The sequence below is a fragment of the Anser anser genome, assembly GCF_964211835.1.
Source record: "Anser anser genome assembly, chromosome: 1".
In the NCBI taxonomy this organism is placed as follows: domain Eukaryota; kingdom Metazoa; phylum Chordata; class Aves; order Anseriformes; family Anatidae; genus Anser; species Anser anser.
In genome coordinates this window covers 77,131,700-77,152,688 of record NC_139720.1, presented here as the reverse complement: position 1 = coordinate 77,152,688, position 20,989 = coordinate 77,131,700, and the positions used below count along the sequence as shown (strand labels likewise).

Here is a 20,989-nt window from a genome sequence, read left to right as displayed (position 1 = left end):
AGCTCTGTGAAACAGAGAGAACACTTCCTCTACATTACTGTGAAGGTAAACTCAGAGATGTGTGTGAGGGCCTCCATGTACATAGCAAGCAGTGTCCTTTATGTGTACAGAGTCAAAAGCAGGACAACAGCCAGCTCACAGCCTGGGGCGTAAAGTAGGGCCTATTTCCAACACGATGCTGCCTGAGGCACTGCACTACACTGCACAGCCTGTTTCCAGCTCACGCAGGGCTCTGCTGCAGGTGACCTTGGGCTGGCTTCCGACAAACTCACTCCAACCATCTGCGCGCCCTCCCTCGATCAGCAAAAATAACCCAGAGAGGGACAGCGTTTCCCTTTTCTCTGTGAGGCTGCCATGCAGTTGCACAGGTCACACTAAGCAGGCTCCAGCTTTCCTTGTGCTGCCGAAATGCCTGGCTGCCGTGGGCCAACACTGCAATAACCCTTTGTTGCAATACCCTTTGGTGCAGTGACACCCCATTGCAATAACCCTTCATTGTAGTGACACTCCATTGCAATAACCCTTCGTGATATTGATACCCCATTGCAATAACCCTTTGTGGCAGTGAACCCTTGTTGCAGGGACCCCATTGCAGGGAACCCCGGTTGAAGAAACCCCCATTGTAGGGACCCCCACTGCAGGGACCTCCGGTTGAAGAGACTGCTGGCGCAGGGACCCCCAGTTGCAGGGATCCCCCCCATTTCAGGACAAGCACCCCCACAAGCCCCGTGGGGGGCGGCGGGCCGGTGGAAATCCCTCCACGCTTTCTCTAAAGCGCCCCAAACACGAGAGAGAGGGATTAGGGCCAGGTGCTGCCCGCGTGTCCCCGCAGCCCCCATCCTCTGCGGAGCCGGAGCGCGGAGCCCTCGGCCCCTCACGGCGCTGGGGCCCGCCCCGGGGGCGCGGCGGGGGGCGGTGGGGGGCGGTGCGGCCCGGCTGGTTGGGGGCCGCCCCTTCCGCTGCGGATCCCTCATTGCTGGGCGCCGAGGGCAGCTGGAGAACGGTTCTGCATCCCCCTGCTCCGAGCGTAGCCGGTGGGTGCGGGCCGGGTGGGGCTGCCGGGAAGCGGGTGCCCCGGGCCTCTGAAGGGGGGAGGCGGCCGGTAACGGATGTGGGGCTTGGTAACGAGTGGGGTGGTTGTGGGGTCGTATCCCGCCGTGCTGACCCGAGCCTTCTCCCGCAGGACACTATGGCGACCCTGAAGGAGAAGCTGATGACCCCCGTGGCCGCCGCTAGCGCGGCGCCCAGCAGCAAGATAACGGTGGTGGGCGTCGGGCAGGTGGGCATGGCCTGCGCCATCAGCATCCTCGGAAAGGTACGGTGCCCTGCCGCCTTCAGCCATAAACCTAACCGTTCTTAGCCTGTTCCCGAGCCCTCCTTTCTCTTTTTTTTTTTTTTTTCTTTTGAACATACGCATCTTTAATTCTTCCATGACAAAGCTGGAGGCTGCCCAGTGGAGCTCCGCCACTGAGTAACAAATGTGGGCGCTCCAGAAGTCGGTGCGGAGTATGGGAGGACTACGTGCCCTTGCAGCGTGCTCTTAATGCATCTGTGCCCTAACTGAAGGGGTTAAAATATCACTGCTGCCTTTAGTGGGCTTCTTTACTTCTCTTTAGCTGGTGTTGTCTGGTTACAGAGGTGTTACCTGTAGTCTTCAAAAACTAAATCTGAACCTAGAAGTTACTCTAACTTCTGTTTACTTTTACTAGGTGAATCCCAGGTTGTGGTCCTAGAGCAAAGTGTAAACACATAACAAGGATCTTTGTCCATAGTATTCACAAAAAAACAAAAGACTATGACCAAGTTAAACTTGATTCCTTCTGCTTGTTTTTAAAAAGATGAGTGGGAGTCACAGGCCTTATCTTTCTTCCTAAGAAGACAAACTTACGCCCTACCCTCCTGAAGTGGTAGATCTTGCATCAAGTAGCTCACAATATTGGGATCAAAAATCTTGCATGTGCTACTGAAACAGTTGTCTCTTATTTGGAGATGATCTGTCCTCTATTACCTTGAGGATGTGTGTTTTGAAGTACTGATTTTAATTGTGGAAAAAATGTTCAAGGGCTTTGACTTGCTAATATTTAAGCCTTGGCAGTAAGTAAAGGCCATTGTGAACCTAAGTACTGAATTGAAGTTAACAACTTTTTTCACAAGTATATAACTTGTAACTAAAGCTGAAAGGTAATGGAGGAGAGAAAGACAATTCACTGTTGCTTAAAAACTACAGATATAAAAAGAAAATGCTTTCCTCAAACTCACTTGTTTCTGAAGCAGTGCTGTAGCCTTTAAGTATAACAGACCAGAAGTCAGGTAAATTACTGTAAACTTGATTACAATCCATCATTTGTCTGCACTTAATATTGTACGCTATGCAGGATCAAATTGCGCTCTCAGAAGTTTAGTTTTACAGTTGCTGAGATGTATGGACCAAACCTAGAATAAAAGCTAGTCTTAAATTTTCCAGTCTTGATTATGACATGATGGAGTTCATTACCTCTGGGCTTCTGCTATTCTTATTCGTTCGCAAATGTAAGTTGTAATATAAAATGCTTTTATAACAGAAACATGTAATTCTTGTCACTGAACTAGATGTGACTGACTTCTGCAAGATGGTTGGCTGCCCAAAATGTCTTCTAATTTTGTTAAACCATAGCATAAAACTTTGTGCCTAACTTCCTATGTGTTAATATTTGGACACAGTTGAATTTTAGATGGCTTTAGATTTTATGTAACGTAGTGTGCTAATACTAAGTTCAGTTTACCCCTGTAGTATTAATATGTACATTTCAATGACACTAAAATTCCATGTTAGTTATTTTTAGCTCTGTTAGAAACAAGTCACTGTTGCTGTACCATTTTAGAAGTGGAAAGGTCTACAGTCTCAAGGCAACTGTTTTTAATGAGAATATTTTAAGCTGTTTCTGATGGTGATAATGTAGACTTCTATTCTGTGTGTGCTAATAGCAAGCTGAATTCCCTAGGCAACATTGATGCAAATTCCTGAAAGTAGTTGCTGGAGTTATTCCAGGTACTTCTCTGGTTCAGTGAGCAAACTGGCTCCTTAGCCTGCAGAGTCTGGTGCAAGGTCTATGCTCAGGCCCATATCACTAGTATGTATAAACTTATATATAATCACACTTCTGCATGCATTCTTTTCTGAGATTCGGATTACATGTAGTTTAATGCCGGTAACTTCTGTTAAGGATACTTCTGATAACATTTAAATAACTGAGACTTTTACTTTGCTTTTAAATAGTCTGCAGGGTAAACTAGTGAGTATACAATCACAGAATGGTTTGGGTTGGAAAGGACCTTAAAGATCACTTAATTCCACTCCCACTCCCCCTGCCGTGAGCAGGGACACCTTCCCCTAGACTTTGAGGTTTTCTTCCAGTACTTGATCAACTCAGTTGTGAAAGCTAATGGTGCAAAAAAGCAATAGACTCCAGTGTGATTTTTTTTTTTAATCTGAAGTGAAAGGCTTAAGTATACTTGCTGTTAAACATTCTTCTAGATGAAAAACAGTAAATAGTGTTACATGTTTAAAGTGTGCAGTTGATGCTAATGACTAATTTTGATGTGAAATTAGCATTGCCCTTTCTATATGAAACCAAAGAGAAGTTTGCTTGATGTGACGCTTTCAATAGCATAATAATGTCCTAACAACTACCTTCAGATGGGATACAGATACCTAGGAAAACAGAGCTACTAATCTGATTCTCAGTGTAATTTACTGAATTATAAGCCTTCAAAGTATAATGGAATTTACAAAGTTAGCTAACACTTCTCTCAGAAGGTGGTAAAACTCTGTAATAGAAATTCTCTGTAATAGAAGAACATCTTTATTCCACCCCTGTGTTTCACTGTTGTCCTGTTCTGAGACTACATGATGTTGTTTCCCTACTTAACCTGGCTGGACAACAAGCATATATGACTAAATCTGTTTTGCAAAGCAACAATGTTGTAATAGCTCTAATGGAAGAAAAATTAGTTTGTTTTCCCTGATACTGTCTCCTAATATCAAGGAAAATCAGTCTGTTTCTGTTCTATTTTTGTTCAATAAGTTAGTTGAAAGATTCTGTTTTCTAATAAGAAAACACACTTATTAGTGAAGTAGTATGGTGTTAAGTGTCTAAACATTAAAATGGGCCTTCTCTTTTTCTACTGAATGGGTTTATAGGGTTTCTTATAACTCAAAGGTGCAGCCTTTTTTTCTCTTTTTTTAAAAAAAAGTTACAAAGTGCATACAGGTAAAGGGGTAGCTGCACAGTCAAAACTACCCACAAGTAACGTTTTAGAAAGTCTGGACAAGGTTGATAAACTTGTTCTGAAGTAGCCTGTGACTTTGTTCTGGTGTATCTTGTAGTAGCACCAAGATAGTTCTGTCCTATGGGTTTGTCTTTATAGAGTGGATGCTTCCAGATGTGTATCATGTTCATTTAAAAGGTTATATTGCTCAACTCAGAAGTAACTATGGCTAATAATATATTGGTTCCTTTTAAATTTTGTTATTTCTTCAGAGTCTTTGTGATGAGCTTGCTCTGGTTGATGTTTTGGAAGACAAACTGAAAGGAGAAATGATGGATCTGCAGCATGGGAGCTTGTTCCTTCAAACTCATAAGATTGTGGCAGACAAAGGTGAACCTCAGAACCTTAAATTATTTTATTAATACTAGTATTCTGTAAATCTAATAGTGGAGCATTACTCATGTTATCAGGACTCAGGACTGGGCATCAAAATGATTAAATTTATGAATCGGGGTGAGATTTCAGACTAATATCCCAATGGGAATGGCTCTCAATTCATGCTTTCTTAAATCTCTAATGGTCAACTTACTATTTTGGGTGGCAGTTTTGTAAAACTGTTTTTTTTTTAACTAGTGAAGCAGTAGTACTTTAATATAGAAGAAATAATGTTCATTTATATGGATAATGGAACTGAGATTCAGAGGGGGTTGAATGTATTCTCCAGACCTGTGTGCTGATTTGTTGGGATGATGTCTCATGTTTGGGTTCGAATATTGATATGGTGGAGAGACTACCCAGAATACCTGTGTGAACATGATGGTGTTGAAATTAGTGATAAGTCTATTTAAGTCTTTTCCATGCTTGGTTGTAGATTATGCTGTCACAGCCAACTCCAAGATTGTGGTAGTAACTGCAGGTGTTCGTCAGCAAGAAGGGGAAAGTCGTCTCAACCTGGTTCAGAGGAATGTGAATGTATTCAAATTCATCATTCCTCAGATTGTTAAATACAGCCCCAATTGCACCATTCTTGTGGTTTCCAACCCAGGTAAGACAGTTCTCTGAAGTACTTATGAATTAATTCTGGTTTTGGAAAACTAGTGTTTCATTAATCTTTTCAAATAGAAATCTCTTGGATTAATAATCTTGGATTAATTAATAACTTCGGATGTCTGCTTTGTAGTTGCTAACTAAAATATAAAGAGCACTTCTAAGTGTAGAACACTTATTCAGAACTCCTCATAGTCTGCATTTTAAGAGTGTATCTAATGGTAGATACTTCCTTTCTTGCATTGGCTTAAGCAGTAGGTAGCTTTAAATTTCTAGCTCTGAAGGTTTGAATGAGCAGGAGACATTCATTTAGCTCTTAAGCTGTTTGTAAATAACTATCTTTGGATATACTATGGCCATTCTTCAGATTGAAGAATTTACCCTTTAAGATATAAACCATGCTTGTTAAACAATTGCAATAACACTGAAGTAAGAAAATACAGCTACATCTGTATTTTCAGGAAAGTTTCTTTGTGCTGAACAAAAATGGTGGGCTAAATATAATACATAAGTAATAACTACATCTTTCATAACTTACAAGTGAGCATGCACAACTATCTAACTGTCCTGGAAAAGCCTGGACATCAGGATTCCTAAAGCTGCTTATAAACATCAGTATGCTTTGTAGGAAGTCTCTGTAGGATTGTCTTTGCTAGATTCAACATCAGAGTAAAGCCATTACTATAGAGCTCTGGCAATGAAGTGACACTGCTTTTAAGGCTGACTTGACAGTCAGAGTAGTGCATGTAAAACTACCAACTCAGCTGGTGTTTAAGCAATTAGCTAGTATACAAGTAGTACTAAATATTGGTTTACCAAGCAAGTAGTTACTATGCAAGTACAATAACATGGCAATTTTAAACTTATCTAAAAATCAAGTCACAAAACATTGTTTTTGTTCTAGCAAGGCTGAATTCAAACTAAAGACCTTTCCTGTAGCATAGCTGCAGGGGGAGAACTGCACACTGCTTTTCTAGAATTGTTTTGCTTTGCTTTTTCTTAGAATGTGTGGAATTGTCTTGTACAACTAGTGGGTGTAGTGGAAACTACTGTAAGCCCATTAGAAAGGACTTCAGGAGCACTGGAATATGACAGATCTGTCTGGGCTGTAACTCTGATAACACTGTCCACATCCTGTCCTGAGTGGAAAGCCCTACTGTTGGTGAACAGTGAGATGACAAAGCTGTGTCCAGAACTGTGATGCAGCTTGGCACCTGGAAGCCAGAGTGAATGTACTTATTTGAAAGGGAGGTGCTCTGTAGTCTATACATAGGTTGCTCTGGCCCTGGCAGAAACTGTGCCAATTGTGGCTGTAGGGAAGCAATGCCTAGTGGGCATGCCACATGTAGTCTCAGTGCAGTTTGCACCTTCCTGTTACATGCTTTTGGTGCCTGAGCAAATGATCTATATATAAATACATTCCTCCTGAGAACTGGCTTCTCCTTGAGTTTTGGAGTCAAAACTTATTGTTGTCTGTTCATTATTGTTGCTTTGAGCTACAGAGATGGGTTTTTCTTGTCTGCTGTAACCTTAATTGGTTTGTTTTCCTAAACTATTTTTAGAGACACATGCAGCCAAAGCATAGAGCTCATTTGGCTTTCCATACTAAAAAGGTATTCAGTGCAGAAACTATTTAACGAACAGATGTGTTCAATAAATGAACCTGAAGTAGTTACTAACTAGAAATAGTACATAATTTTCAAACTTTTACTGTAAATTGTTCTTGCCTGTTATTGTAAAGTGGAAGGTGGCATTACTTCAGGAAATTGCTTGACTGTCTTTAGATAGATAAAGAGTTCTGTCCCAGTTCTGGATGCCCTAGGGGTCTAGCTGTGACCAAAAAAAGCTCCTGCGGTTTTGGCTGGTAGGATATTTATATCCAAAGGCCTTCCTCAATATGTTTTGAGTGTTAGCTAGATGAGTCCTAAGCTTAAGTGATATATTCATCTTAATCCTGCAAATAGGATAGGTCTAAAATACTGTGAACAATGAGCCTGTCTATGTTTTGTGTCCTCTTGATTGCCCTATCCCTGTAATAAAGTGCTTGCTGGAACATTCTTTCTGGTATATGTGAACGGTTTCATTTACTATGCATGCTCTTCTTTTCAGTTGATATATTAACCTATGTCACATGGAAGCTAAGTGGCCTGCCAAAACACCGTGTGATTGGAAGTGGCTGCAATCTAGACACAGCTAGATTCCGCTACCTGATGGCTGAGAGACTTGGTGTCCACCCAACCAGCTGCCATGGCTGGATTCTAGGAGAACATGGTGATTCCAGTGGTAAGGAGCAGTTTTGGCCACAGTATTACAGACTGAGGCTGAATGTGTTAGAAAAATCCGAAAACGGATGTGGCTGAGCTTGAATGACTGGCACTACACTGTCTCTTAATCAAGATCATAAGACAACAAAGTCCAGGAAATCCAGCTATGCTTTTTTTCAATGCAAGTGATTCAGGATGTATAATTAAATCCTGAATTGAAAAGACCAGTTTTCACCAATGTAGTGCTGTGTCCTAAGGACTATAGTTTACTACTTCATCCTTAGTTTTTGTGGATTACTGTAACATATGGTCTGTAACGTGATTCTCTTCTGAAAGCAGTATTAGTTTGTACTAGGTGGGTGGCAGAGATTGTTGTAAATAATAGAAAAGGTTTACAATCCAGATTCAAGCTAACAACTATTCCTTCCCTTATTTTGTGACTCCTCCGTGGTATTTAAAGAGGTTTTAAAAAGGTAAATTTGAAAATCATGAAATGAAAGAAGCTTATTCATCTTAGTTTTCATGTTTATTTCAAGCCTGAAAAGATGCAGCAGAACAGCTGTCCAGAAGATGGGTGCTGCTTTAAATTGTAGTACTGTTTTTGTAAGGGAGGCACATCTTCAATGTCACATTGCATTTGATCAAAGTAGTGTCTGATCAACTACAGTACTAACTGAAGCCAGCCCAGTGCTGTCATGAAAGCAGAGCTTGGTTGAGCATACACAGAGCTTGTTCTGCTTCACTTTCATCTGCTTTTGCTTTGAAGTAACCAGGAAATTTCCTGGTTACTATGCAGGAACAGGGGAGAGTGTCTGTAAGCTTCTGATGTGAAGAGACTTGCAAATTCTTCTCCTGGTATTCTAAGTTTGCATATTGCTATCCCGTTATTCAGGGAAATAGAGTACAGTTCTTGGAGAATATCTTCATGTTGATGTGTGGGACAGCAAATACATACTTTTGCAATTCTTGAATAAAGTTAGTTTTAAAAGGCTGAACAACTAAGATGTGCCTATTTGCTCAGATTTGAGGTTTCTGACTTGAAAAGTACTTGTCCAGAGGACTCAAAGATCTGTCAGTTGTTTAATCTGTACCAGTACTAAAATATTATTAAACCTGGTGCCCAGAGTCCTCAGAAGTAACCATAGCTAAATGAAAACAGAAAACCTTCTTCTCAGACTATTGTGGTTCTAGCTGCTATGACTTTATTTCAAGTTTATATTAGCAAGTAATCCTCTGCTTTGCCTAGTGAAGTGCTGTGGAAGCTTATGTCCTCTCTCTGTTGTAGTGGCTGTTTGGAGCGGAGTTAATGTGGCAGGCGTTTCTCTCCTGGAGCTGAATCCTGCCATGGGAACTGACAAAGACAGTGAGAACTGGAAAGAAGTCCACAAGCAAGTGGTTGAAAGGTATAGTAAGTTAAGGAATTCTATGGATGCATTTGATACTAGAAATAGCATTTCTGCATGCTGCATCTCTATTCTGCTGCAGCTTTAATGCCCTCATATTAGGAGGGGTTGCACAAGTGGAAGTACTAGTTTAAGCACAGAAATGCAGGATTTCAGTTGGTAAGCTTTATTTTCCTGCGTTGATTCCAACTCTTGTGCAATGTACCTACTTGAGTACTGCAGGGCTTACAGAACCAGTATGCACTTGCATTCTTGCAAATAATTTCTTACATGGCTATCCTTGTACAAAGGGAGCAAGACGGTGGGAAAAGGTGATATGTTTCTGTGAGCAGAGCATTGGAGTTGACTCTTAGGAAAACTTTTGTTTGTGATTTGTCAAAAAGCTGATATGTATGTCCCTAAGTTACCTGTCTCACTAAGCTGGTGTAAAGCTTTCAGACATTGGGTAAAACAATTAAGATGTGGGGGGTGGTATGCAGCTTTATATCTACTTAATTGTTCTGAATACATCTGGAATATCTAAGCCATTGTCCTACTGATTTGAATAAGGAATTTGTTTTCTTCTGTTTTTGTACCTTTAACTAAAATAATAGTTTGTACATGGAATCTATGAATCTTTCTCTTTTTCAGCTGAGAGAACAATAGGGTTTTGTTAATATACATATGGGATAATGTAGACTTCATATTTTATACTGTAATGCTGAAATGTGACTTACTTAAATGTTTTAATTCTAAAACTTAGCATATCACAGGAGTTCTTCTTTAAATGGGAAACATTTGTTTATCTTAAGGCGTCTTCAATATACTTTTTGGAATACTAAATCTTAATGTGACTATTTCAATGTTTCCTTAGTGCCTATGAGGTAATCAGGCTGAAGGGATACACAAACTGGGCCATTGGCCTTAGTGTTGCTGAGCTCTGTGAGACCATGCTGAAGAACTTGTGCCGGGTTCATTCAGTGTCAACACTGGTAAAGGTAAGAAATGGTGGCTAATTGGATCCTCTAGTTAATGTTTTTATTGTGGGAGAAACTAGACTATGAAAAGACTAAAACAGTCAGCAAGGTGATGTACAAAGGAAGCTTTGTTAAAAAGTACTGAGTTTGAAATGTTATACAGGGAACTTACTGTTGCAATTTTTCTCTTCTTAGCTTACCTTTATAACAAGTCTGGAGCCAAACTGTGCTCTGTACTGTCTAGTATTGTATTACCCTTGTGTAAAGTTTGCTATGCATGGTATGCAGCTTCATTAAAAGAAAATCTCCATGCAAAAATGGAAAACTTCATGGAGGCCCAGCTGTGATTCCACTTAACACCCCCTAGCAAAGGTGGTAGGGAAAAGCATGTCCTGTATAGCTGATTTTATATATATATATATATCTGTACTAGTTGCATAATCCCTTGTGGAGGAAGGAATCTGAGCAAGCTGAACTTACAGCTCCCTCTATAGTCAGGAAACAGACTTGTCACTGCAACATACCATAATTCTGTATCTCTGAGACTTGTCAGCTGCTTGCTGGATATAAACAAAATTGAGGCTTTTAGAGGTAGAATTTCTGAAATCTATTTCAGTATTGCTATTTGGTTTAAAATAATAGCTTTTTGTATCTTCAAATACATTGACTGAACTTTCTGCAGGCTATAAAATAAGCCTACTTTCTGCAGGCTTTAAGGTCTGTCAGAAAGATTCTTGACATGCAAATCTGGAGTTATGGATTTCTGTCAGTAATGTACTATCTTGTTTGTGGCAGGGCATGTATGGCATTGAGAATGATGTCTTCCTGAGCCTGCCTTGTGTCCTAAGTGCCTCCGGATTGACCAGCGTCATCAACCAAAAGCTGAAGGATGATGAGGTGGCTCAGCTGAAAAAGAGTGCAGATACATTGTGGAGCATCCAGAAAGATCTCAAAGATATGTAATTCACAAATGTTAAATTCCAGCAATAGAAAAACAGCGTGTTGTGTGCAAATGTGGGCTCTCTACTCACTATACATCTCTATGGTTAACATTTAATGCTCTTCCAGACTGAGCTTTTGTCTACAGTAGCTAAACTTATGCTTGCTGTAACGCACAGACCTTATGAACAAATAAAGCAACTTTCAGGCATGTTTTGTTGTCCTAGCGACTTATTTCTGGTATTTCTAGTTTATTCTAGATAATACATTCTACTTTCATGTAGTCTGTGGCAGACAGTAAAGGATAGACGTGTGTGGTTATAAAGTTAGAAACAATGTAGTCACCTGTGGTAGGATTTCACTAATACAGTCTTACTGGAAGCCATTTCTTTATAATATTTTCAGTTGATATAATGATTTAAGTGTAGTTTATGCCCAGATTCTTTTCTGATATCTTTACTGGTGGGTAGAAATTGAATAGGGGGTTTTCCTGTGGGCCACCCATCAAAAATATGCCAACATTAAGGTTTTGTTTACCATTACCCTACAGAAACCTAGAGAAAGGGTCCTATAGATCTAGAAACCTGCTATGGGAAAAACTTACGTTGTTTACACTTCTCTTATGTAGATTGACTTATTTGCCTGTTACTAGTTACTGATGTCTAGTTTTCAGTGATGTCTTGTATCAGTAAACTTCTCTTGATTACCAAAGTCCCAGTGTTTAGTTGGGCTGGAGTCTTATGGTCATAGATTTGGGCCTTAAACTGCTGTGTCCAATTTTGGAAGCTATACAAGTGCTGATCTACTTACAGAAGAGAACAGATTCCTGAAATATCCTTAAGTTTTGTTTTCTAATTTTTTTCTGTGCACTTACAGAATTGATACTAACCATAAAATAAATGGCTAAGATAAAAGGGTGATAAAAGCAAGTTGCTGAGAATTATACTCCTTTATTTGTGACACTTGCTCTGAACAACATTCATGAAATATCCCAATACAGAAAGATCTAGGGGGGGAAAAAAAGCAGAGACTTGGAATAATGAATGGTGTTGGTGGAGGACACTATCATGCAGCTTCATGCTGTTCCCTTGGGTCCTACTGCTGGTCATTAGAGAAGTAGAGAGAAGAGACCAGTGCCTCCCACTTTTGACAAAGCTCTAGACCACAATGAGGCTGCCTATCAGTCTTCTGCAAACCAAGCTTGTACCAAAGGGTCTGGTTGGCCACTTCAGCTGCCAGAGCAACTTTGCTCAGATAAAAGATGAAATTTATTCTCGCTGCTACGCCAGTTGTCTGAGGTTTGGGCAGTTATGAGTGTTCAGTACTCATGTTCATTATGTGATTTTTTTTTTGGCCTCTGTCCTCTGGAAATTATGGATTTTGTAAATTTATCAGCAGGAAGGTCCTTTGCTACTTAATTTTTTAAGCAAAAGTCAAAATGACATTTTTGTTTGCTTAGTGATCCTTTAATACTTAAACAAAAAATCTTTCCTATATAAAAAATAGTGAATGCCTTCTAGTATGAGACAATACTATCAAAACCAGGTAAACATGTATCATAAGGCTGTATTATCAGATCACTTAAGCATTTAATGTCAGGTATCAAATACTTTAGTTGAATCTTTCTTTTCCCTTTCTCTTCCAAATTACTGTGAAAGACAAACTTGTTGGTGTGGATACTGGCATATGTCAGAGCCTTTTCTAGCTCTATCATAACACTGAGTAGTGGATGGAAGCACTTTCAGAACCATGTAGGTAGCTTTTGTAGCTCCTTTTTAAACAGAACACCCAGTAAGCCTTTCTGTAGTGTGAGATAACTGATATCCTGTGATTTATGAAGTATTACATAGCCAGTGAGATACCATGTATCGGGATGCTGGTGACAGCGTTATTTACAAAGAGTATCACAAGAAGACCTTAGAGATTCTGCTCTCAATCACAAGCTAAATGCCAGACTATTGATAGGATGGGGGAATCAGTCTTTGCTGTCATAACCAAGTGTGAAGATCTCACTGGAAGTCTTTCCACACCTGGATAGATTGACTAGCTCAAGTTCCTGCTAAAAAAAAAATGTTCGTGATCAGTTGGTGTGGTGTAAGCAATGGCTGTCTGCATGATATATCCACTGGCAATTTTCACCTGACCACGTTTAGCTGGTTACCTCTGTAGTTCCTTTCCTGCTTTGTTACTTGTGCTGTACTCAGTTAATGCAATAATTCAAAACTGTGTTGTGGCATGTTACTTTTATAGGATTCTTGAGACTGGTGTGTGTGAAGAGGCATCAGCTCTCTTAGAGAACGAGGAGTGGGCCCTCTTCCTTTCCAACAAGGAATTTTTTTTAAAGCTCACTCAGCTGCAATAAACTGTTTTATGACTCTGATTATATCAGCATGTATTCCTTACCCATTAAAGAGTACTGTAATACCTTCCTCGTTCTGTGATCAGCAAGCTGAGACCCAAAGTAGATTGTGACATCTTGAAATTAACATGGGAATCACTGCTTGAGCTGAGACACTGTCACCTAGTGTCTGTCAACTGCTCCTTCAGCCCCTCAGTGTCCACAGAGATTTGTTTGCTAGTGATCATACAAATCAACAGTATTGCAAGATCTTTTTTGCCTTGACATTAAGCAGGTGAAGAGCTAACAACTGTTCCTGTCACAAGAAAGCACAGCATGTGACAAAAAAAAGTATACAGATGAAACAGGTAATTGAAAGAATGAGGAAATCTCATTGGTCTGCATGATGAGCAGTTTTCTTAGTAGATCAGCAGCCTAACTGTACCAATTTCTGCTTCTAGGGAGATGATGTCATGAAGGAAATACTCTGAGAAATTTAAATAACAATAGTGTGGCCTTGTATGTGTTCTGAGAGGGATTGGTTCAAAACTTAAGTATCAACAAGCATCTCCAAGAAGGTGATTTTGAGATTTTATTAATAAACTCTTCAGATTATTTTTGGCATTCACTGATTTTTTTAAGCCATCTGCATTAATTATACTGTAATTACTTGTTGTTAGGGGTCTTATCATATAATCTTGCATCTTCATTGCAGTTGCATGGCTGTCACACAGTATCACAGATTTCTAGGTTGGAAGAGACCTCAAGATCATCGAGTCCAACCTCCGACCTAACACTAAGTACTCCACTAAACCATATCGCTAAGCTCTACATCTAAACGTCTTTTAAAGACCTCCAGGGATGGTGACTCCACCACCTCCCTGGGCAGCCCATTCCAATGCCTAACAACCCTTTCAGTAAAGAAGTACTTCCTAACATCCAACCTAAAACTCCCCTGTCGCAACTTTAGCCCATTCCCCCTCGTCCTGTCACCAGGCATGTGGGAGAATAGACCAACCCCCACCTCGCTACAGCCTCCTTTCAGGTAACTGTAGAGAGCGATGAGGTCGCCCCTGAGCCTCCTCTTCTCCAGGCTGAACAAGCCCAGCTCCCTCAGCTGCTCCTCGTAAGACTTGTTCTCCAGACCCCTCACCAGCTTTGTTGCCCTTCTCTGGACTCGCTCGAGCACGTCCATGTCCTTCCTGTAGCGAGGGGCCCAAAACTGAACACAGTACTCGAGGTGCGGCCTCACCAGAGCCGAGTACAGGGGCACAATCACTTCCCTAGACCTGCTGGCCACACTGCTTCTTATACAGGCCAGGATGCTGTTGGCCTTCTTGGCCACCTGGGCACACTGCTGGCTCATATTCAGCTGACTATCAACCAATACTCCCAGGTCCTTCTCTGCCAGGCAGCTTTCCAGCCACTCATCTCCCAGCCTGTAGCTCTGCTTGGGGTTGTTGCGCCCCAGGTGCTGGACCTGGCACTTGGCCTTGTTGAACTTCATGCAGTTGACCTCAGCCCATCGCTCCAGCCTATCCAGATCCTCCTGCAGAGCCTTCCTGCCCTTGAGCAGATCGACACACGCACTTAGCTTGGTGTCATCTGCAAACTTACTGAGGGTGCACTGGATGCCCTCATCCAGATCATCAATAAAGATATTAAAGAGGACCGGCCCCAGTACCGAGCCCTGGGGGACACCACTAGTGACCAGCCTCCAACCAGATTTGACTCCATTCACCACAACTCTCTGGGCCCGGCTATCCAGCCAGTTTCTAACCCAGCAAAGCGTACGCCAGTCCAAGCCACGAGCAGCCAGTTTCTTGAGGAGAATGTTGTGGGGAACGGTGTCAAAAGCCTTACTGAGGTCAAGGTAAACCACATCCACAGCCTTTCCCTCATCCACCAAGCGCGTCACTTGGTCATAGAAGGAGATCAGGTTCGTCAAGCAGGACCTGCCTTTCATAAACCCATGCTGACTGGGCCTGATCGCCTGCTTGCCCTGCGAGTGCCGCGTGATGACCCTCAAGATAATCTGCTCCATGAGCTTTCCTGGCACTGAGGTCAAACTGACAGGCCTATAGTTCCCCGGGTCTGCCCTGCGGCCCTTCTTGTAGATGGGCGTCACATTGGCTAGCTGCCAGTCAACTGGGACCTCCCCCGATAGCCAGGACTGCCAATAAATGATGGAAAGCAGCTCGGCCAGCTCCTCCGCCAGTTCTTTCAGTACCCTCGGGTGCATCCCATCCGGCCCCATCGACTTGCGCACATCCAAGCTCCGTAGCAGGTCACCAACCATTTCCTCATGGATAGCGAGGGCCACATCCTGCTCCCCATCCCCTTCCACCAGCTCAAGGCACTGGGTATCCAGAGAACAACCGGTATTACCGCTAAAAACTGAGGCAAAGGCGGCATTAAGCACCTCAGCCTTTTCCTCATCCTTAGTAACTAGGTTTCCCCTCGCATCCAGTAAAGGATGGAGATTCTCCTTAGTCCTCCGTTTCGCGTTGATATATTTGTAAAAGGATTTTTTGTTGTCTTTAATGGCAGTAGCCAGGTTGAGCTCCAGATGAGCTTGGGCCTTTCTAATTTTCTCCCTGCACAGCCTCGCTACATCCTTGTAGTCCTCCTCAGTGGCCCGCCCTTTTTTCCAAAGATTATAAACCCTCTTTTTTCTGCTAAGCACAAGCCGCAACTCTCTGTTGAGCCAGGCCGGTCTTCTTCCACGCCGGCTCGTCTTTGGACACGTGGGGACGGACCGCTCCTGTGCCATCACGATTTCCTTCTTGAGGAGCGCCCAGGCTTCCTGGACTCCTCTGCCCTTCAGAACCGCCTCCCAAGGGACTCGGCCAACCAGCGTCCTGAGCAGCTCAAAGTCAGCCCTCCGGAAGTCCAATACAGCAGTTTTACTGGTCCCCTTCCTGGCCTCGCCAAGAATAGAGAACTCTACCATTTCGTGGTCACTCTGCCCAAGACAGTTTCCGACCACCACATCTCCCACCAGTCCTTCTCTGTTTGTGAAGAGAAGGTCTAGCGGGGCACCACCCCTGGTAGGTTCACTGACCAGCTGCGTCAGGAAGCTATCTCCCACGCTCTCCAGAAACCTCCTAGACTGCTTTCTCTGTGCCGTGTTGTGTTTCCAGGATATGTCCGGGAAGTTGAAGTCCCCCACGAGGACAAGCGCCGACGATTTTGCAACTTCTGTCAGTTGCCTATAAAACTCCTCATCCGTCTCCTCATCCTGGTTCGGCGGTCTATAACAGACCCCGACCAGGAAGCTAGCCTTGCCGGCCTTCCCGCGGATCCTAACCCACAGGGATTCAACCTTATCATTCCCAGCCTGGAGTTCCACAACATCAAAAGATTCTCTAATGTAGAGAGCCACGCCACCACCCCCTCTGTGCTGTCTGTCCCTCCTGAAGAGCCGATAGCCAGGCATTGCAGCACTCCAGTCGTGGGAGCGGTCCCACCATGTCTCCGTGATGGCAACCAAGTCGTAGCCTGCCTGCTGCACGATGGCTTCCAGCTCCTCCTGTTCGTTACCCATGCTGCGTGCATTAGTGTAGATGCACTTCAGCTGGGCCATCGCCTTCTTCCCCGGCCTAGCCATTGTTTCCCTCGGCACAGCTCCAACAAGCCTTGTTTGAGCCCCGTCCCCCTTCTTACCTAGTTTAAAGCGCTCTCTATGAGTCCCGCCAGCTCCTGGCCTAGGATCCGTTTTCCCCTTGGAGATAGGGACCCGTCTGGGGCCATCAGGCCAGCTGCCGAGTAAAGCTCCCCATGGTGAAAAAACCCAAAATTTCTGTGCTGGCACCAGCCTCTGAGCCACCTATTAACCACGTGAGCTTTCCGTATCCTCTCCGTGCCTCTCCCTTCCCCCGCAGGGATAGAAGAAAACACCACCTGCACTCCCGCTCCCTCCACCAATCGTCCCAGCCCCCTATAGTCCTGTTTGATAGCCTTGAGGCTTCTCTTTTCAACATTGTCACTGCCAGCCTGGACTATCAAAAGCGGGTAATAGTCAGAGGGGCGAACCAGGTTGGGAAGCTTCCTGGTAACGTCTCTGACCCTGGCCCCAGGGAGGCAGCAGACTTCCCTATGTGTGGGGTCAGGCCGACAAATAGGGCCCTCCGTTCCCCTGAGGAGGGAGCCGCCCACAACAATCACCCTTCTTTCTTTCTTGGTGGAGGCAGTCCTGAGGCGTGGAGTCAACTTCCTCACCTCAGGCATCCTCCTGGGTAGGCTTCCTACCTCATCCTCACCCGCCGGTCTCTCAAGCTCCAGGGCCTCAAACCTATTGTTCAAGGGCACCTGGGAAGGCGGCGCCGGAAGGGGAGGGCATCTCCTGCGAGGTCGAGCAGGGACCTGTCTCCATTCCTCCTCAACTCGCAGGTCCCCTCCCTCTGCCCGATGGCGACAGGGCAGGGGGTCCACCCCCCTTTGGGGCGTCTCACCCTGGTCCCTCTCCCTCCGGTCCTGCAGGGAGTCACTCCACCAGTCTATCTCCCGCTCGCACTCCCTGATATCCCTCAACCTCTGCACCTCCTCCTTGAGTTCCGCCACCAGGCGGACCAGGTCGTCCACCTGCTCGCACCTCACGCAAGCAGTCTCTCTGCCTCCCGCCGATGGCAGCAAGAGGCTCAGACACTCCCCGCATCCGGAGACCTGAACTGCCGCACGTTTGGACGGGCAGTCGGTCTGGGTGTGCACTGACTTCCTAGAGAAAGCACCGTGCCTGGTGGAGACCATTGCAGCCCAGCTGACGGGAGAGTGCCGTTGGAGGAGTTGTCCCTATAGGCGGGTGTGAGCGCTCCGCCCTTCCTGCCCGCGCTAACTGCCGCGTCACTCCCTGTTTGCCGGCCCTGGTCGCCGCGCTCCTGGTCGCTCGCGCTCCCTAAGGGCTGCCTTTGAACGGCCAGGGGGGAGGAGCTGTCGCTGACGCTGCTGGCTCCGCCTACGCTTCGTCAGCCTCCCTCACGAGGGCTGCCGGTGCCTGGCGGCTCCCTCACGTAGGCCCGATGCCCGAAAAATAGCCCTGCCTGTCCCGATCCCGCGCTCCGCTGCAGCACGCGTTTGCCCCGGAGCCGGTCGCCTCGGCAAGAGCGGCTTCCCCATTGTCGAATAGCTTCCCCACGTATGTTTAAACAACAGCAACCTAATCACCTTCTGTTACTTGGATTTCATCTGTAATATAAACTTATATCAAACATATACATTACTTAATGACTATATTGCCGTAGTACTTTTCATCTAACAGATACTTGTGGGTTTTGAACATAATAATTATTCTGTCTGTTTTGCTAATAGGATAGCCCATTGATACGTGAACTTTGTTTTTGTTTTATCCTGTGAAGGGCAATGTACATTTTTAACCACATTCCTATGTGTCAAGTGGTACCTTGGTCTGAGAGAAAATATTGTAGTGCTGTTGGACTGTATGACAAAGTAAGCAGGAGACGCAGTATGCAGGAGCACAGCAGAACACTTCAGAAAGCACTGAGGAGAACTTGCTTGACTTTTATGATCTAAGACTGGTAATTTTATTTTGATTACTGTAAGGACCTAGATCCCTTGAATTTGCAGGTATATAGATACAGAGTACAGAATAGAAAGGCAGTCTGACTACTCTGCAAGTGTCAGGCAAGAGACAAGCAAATACTGATGGACAATAGAAAGAGGAGGGATGTTACTGTCAGGGTTGTACCAGAGGACCAGAACGTAGTCCTTCTGTGTTACACTTAGCCTTGAATGTATGCTATTACCACTGTATTTGTATCATGGCTTTACAAAGAAAACAAACGTTAAGGAGACAGAGCTTGAATTTTCCACCGTCCACACTTTGAGACAAATGAGTATGTAAGCATATCAATTATACCTATGTATTTTTTCTTATGAGTCCTATCCTGTAATCTGGTACCTTAACTTCATTGTGGTTGCATGGCTGTGGAATAGCTCTCCCATGTATGTTTAAACAGGAATCTATCACCTTCAGTTACTTGGATATCCTTTGCATCCTTCGTTTTATTACCAGTCTGCATAACAAGAAACTGTCTGTAAGCTTAGTAAAACATCAGTGCTCTTTGTGGTAATCAGACTTCACCTAAGCAAGAGGTGGGCTTGTTCTGAGCTCACCTGTAGTGTTGTACCAGCTCCTCATTTAGTAGTCAGAGGACAAAAATGGCTCAGGGAGTTGGAGGCAGGATTAAATAGTGAAATAGTGTTAAACAGAACATACAGGTGTAGAGTGATGGAAATGTTTTACATATGCATTTTGCTAGACTGGCAGTGCTTATAGGACTTTCGTAGCAGCTAACTTAGAACTGTGTTTTGTGATAAGTAGGTGACTTGTGAACTAAGCTGATCATAGAATTGCTGTTGCTGTGTTTACCCACTTCACACTGGCATTGTGCTGCAAATAAATGTTGTTTTCCTCAATTTACAAATATAAATCAGACAATTAAGCTGCACATTCACAGTGGTCTGTAGAAGCTGAACTCTCAACTAATGTCAGTGTGATCAGGAGCCCCAAAACATTTAAGTCAGATCCTTATACTGTGGTCAAGGACACAATACAATAGCATAACTAGGCCTCTCAGGGCAGTATTTAATTTTTGGTATTTCTTTCTTCCACGAGCAGTTCTTCCTTCATTCATGTCTCTGAATCCAACCTTTTATAAGTCAAAACTTTCAAAGCTTTTCAGAGATTACAGTAGACAGGGACTTCCTAAAATCCACACCAATCGCTGTGGTGTACTACATTTGTATAAACCATTTCATGAGATGCAATTGCTTTGTGAGTCATTACGCTGTGCAAGCAAAGGAGTCATGCAAATAATTAACTTAGATGGTCTATTGGAGAGGTCTGACTTATGAGGCCTGGTTTTGCTCAGTGTCTGAAATGAGTAATTTACCTGCAAACGTAAGCAACAACTCACAATCTGGCACATCAGTGGATGTACAAACTGAGGTTTCTAAGTGAATATTTTCTCTATTATACTGTCCTATTTCAGAGCTCTTCAAACCCTATTTAGTTGTGTTTACACATTCAACATCTGAGCTAAAAAAATCAAGAAATTCGTCAAAACAGAATGAAGGTGGATTCCAATCAGCAGAAAATTCTGGAAGGTAATATTCATAATTCTTGCTCTGTAGGATGTGCTAAATGAAAATGCAGAGGGAAGAAAAAAGACTTTTCTGTGATACGTTTTCTCTCTGTGCTATCAAATCTTTATTTCTGACAATGAGATAGAAATGCTATCATTTCCAAAGTTTCTGTTCATTCAGCCATCTCCAGTGCTATCACTGGGAATGAGTAGGCATGAGCAGCATCTATTAGAATCACATCAAACTCATTTTCCTGCCTCCATATAACAGTTGAGTAGTCCCTGATACTCTCAGCATGACAGTCTAGAATAGTATTTGTTGACATTCTGTTCATTTTACTGAGTTTGTTTTTTCCACGGTAAACTGTCATGCAGTAGAAGGATTTTTTTTTAATTTTTATTTTTTAATTACTGGGCTCATTCTGAATGCTCTAGTATTTTTTTGAAAAGATAAAAGAAGACAAATAAACTGAAACATGTCTTTGGACATGGGTAAAGGACATACAAAAGCAATAGAGAGGTTCTTAAAGAGACAGAAAAGATGTTAAGACCATACCCACCTTACAGGAAGTTCTTATATTCCACTGAGTAGGATTTCTGTTCATGTGGATTGTTGAATGGGGTTACATTTCAGCATGTATCTTAATGCTGATCATGATCACGGATAGATTTTTTTTTTTTCTGATTAAGC

General features: G+C 43.3%; 1 protein-coding gene across 1 annotated transcript; it reads left to right on the top strand.

The window, feature by feature from the left end:
• Window positions 1–896: 896 nt before the first annotated feature.
• Window positions 897–11,067, top strand: LDHB (lactate dehydrogenase B). The gene is made up of 8 exons (XM_083829344.1): window positions 897–1,034; window positions 1,184–1,315; window positions 4,521–4,638; window positions 5,120–5,293; window positions 7,405–7,578; window positions 8,845–8,962; window positions 9,816–9,939; window positions 10,714–11,067. Exons 2-8 carry the CDS (start codon window positions 1,190–1,192, stop codon window positions 10,879–10,881), a joined length of 1,002 nt encoding a protein of 333 aa, XP_083685470.1. The 5' UTR covers window positions 897–1,034; window positions 1,184–1,189; the 3' UTR covers window positions 10,882–11,067.
• Window positions 11,068–20,989: the final 9,922 nt, after the last annotated feature.

Excerpts from the sequence above, each read along its gene's own strand:
- LDHB (XM_083829344.1), top strand. The coding sequence starts at position 1,190 with ATGGCGACCCTGAAGGAGAAGCTGATGACCCCCGTGGCCGCCGCTAGC. Across the intron at positions 4,639-5,119 it reads TAAGATTGTGGCAGACAAAG|ATTATGCTGTCACAGCCAAC; the intron begins GTGAACCTCAGA and ends GCTTGGTTGTAG. Across the intron at positions 8,963-9,815 it reads CACAAGCAAGTGGTTGAAAG|TGCCTATGAGGTAATCAGGC; the intron begins GTATAGTAAGTT and ends ATGTTTCCTTAG.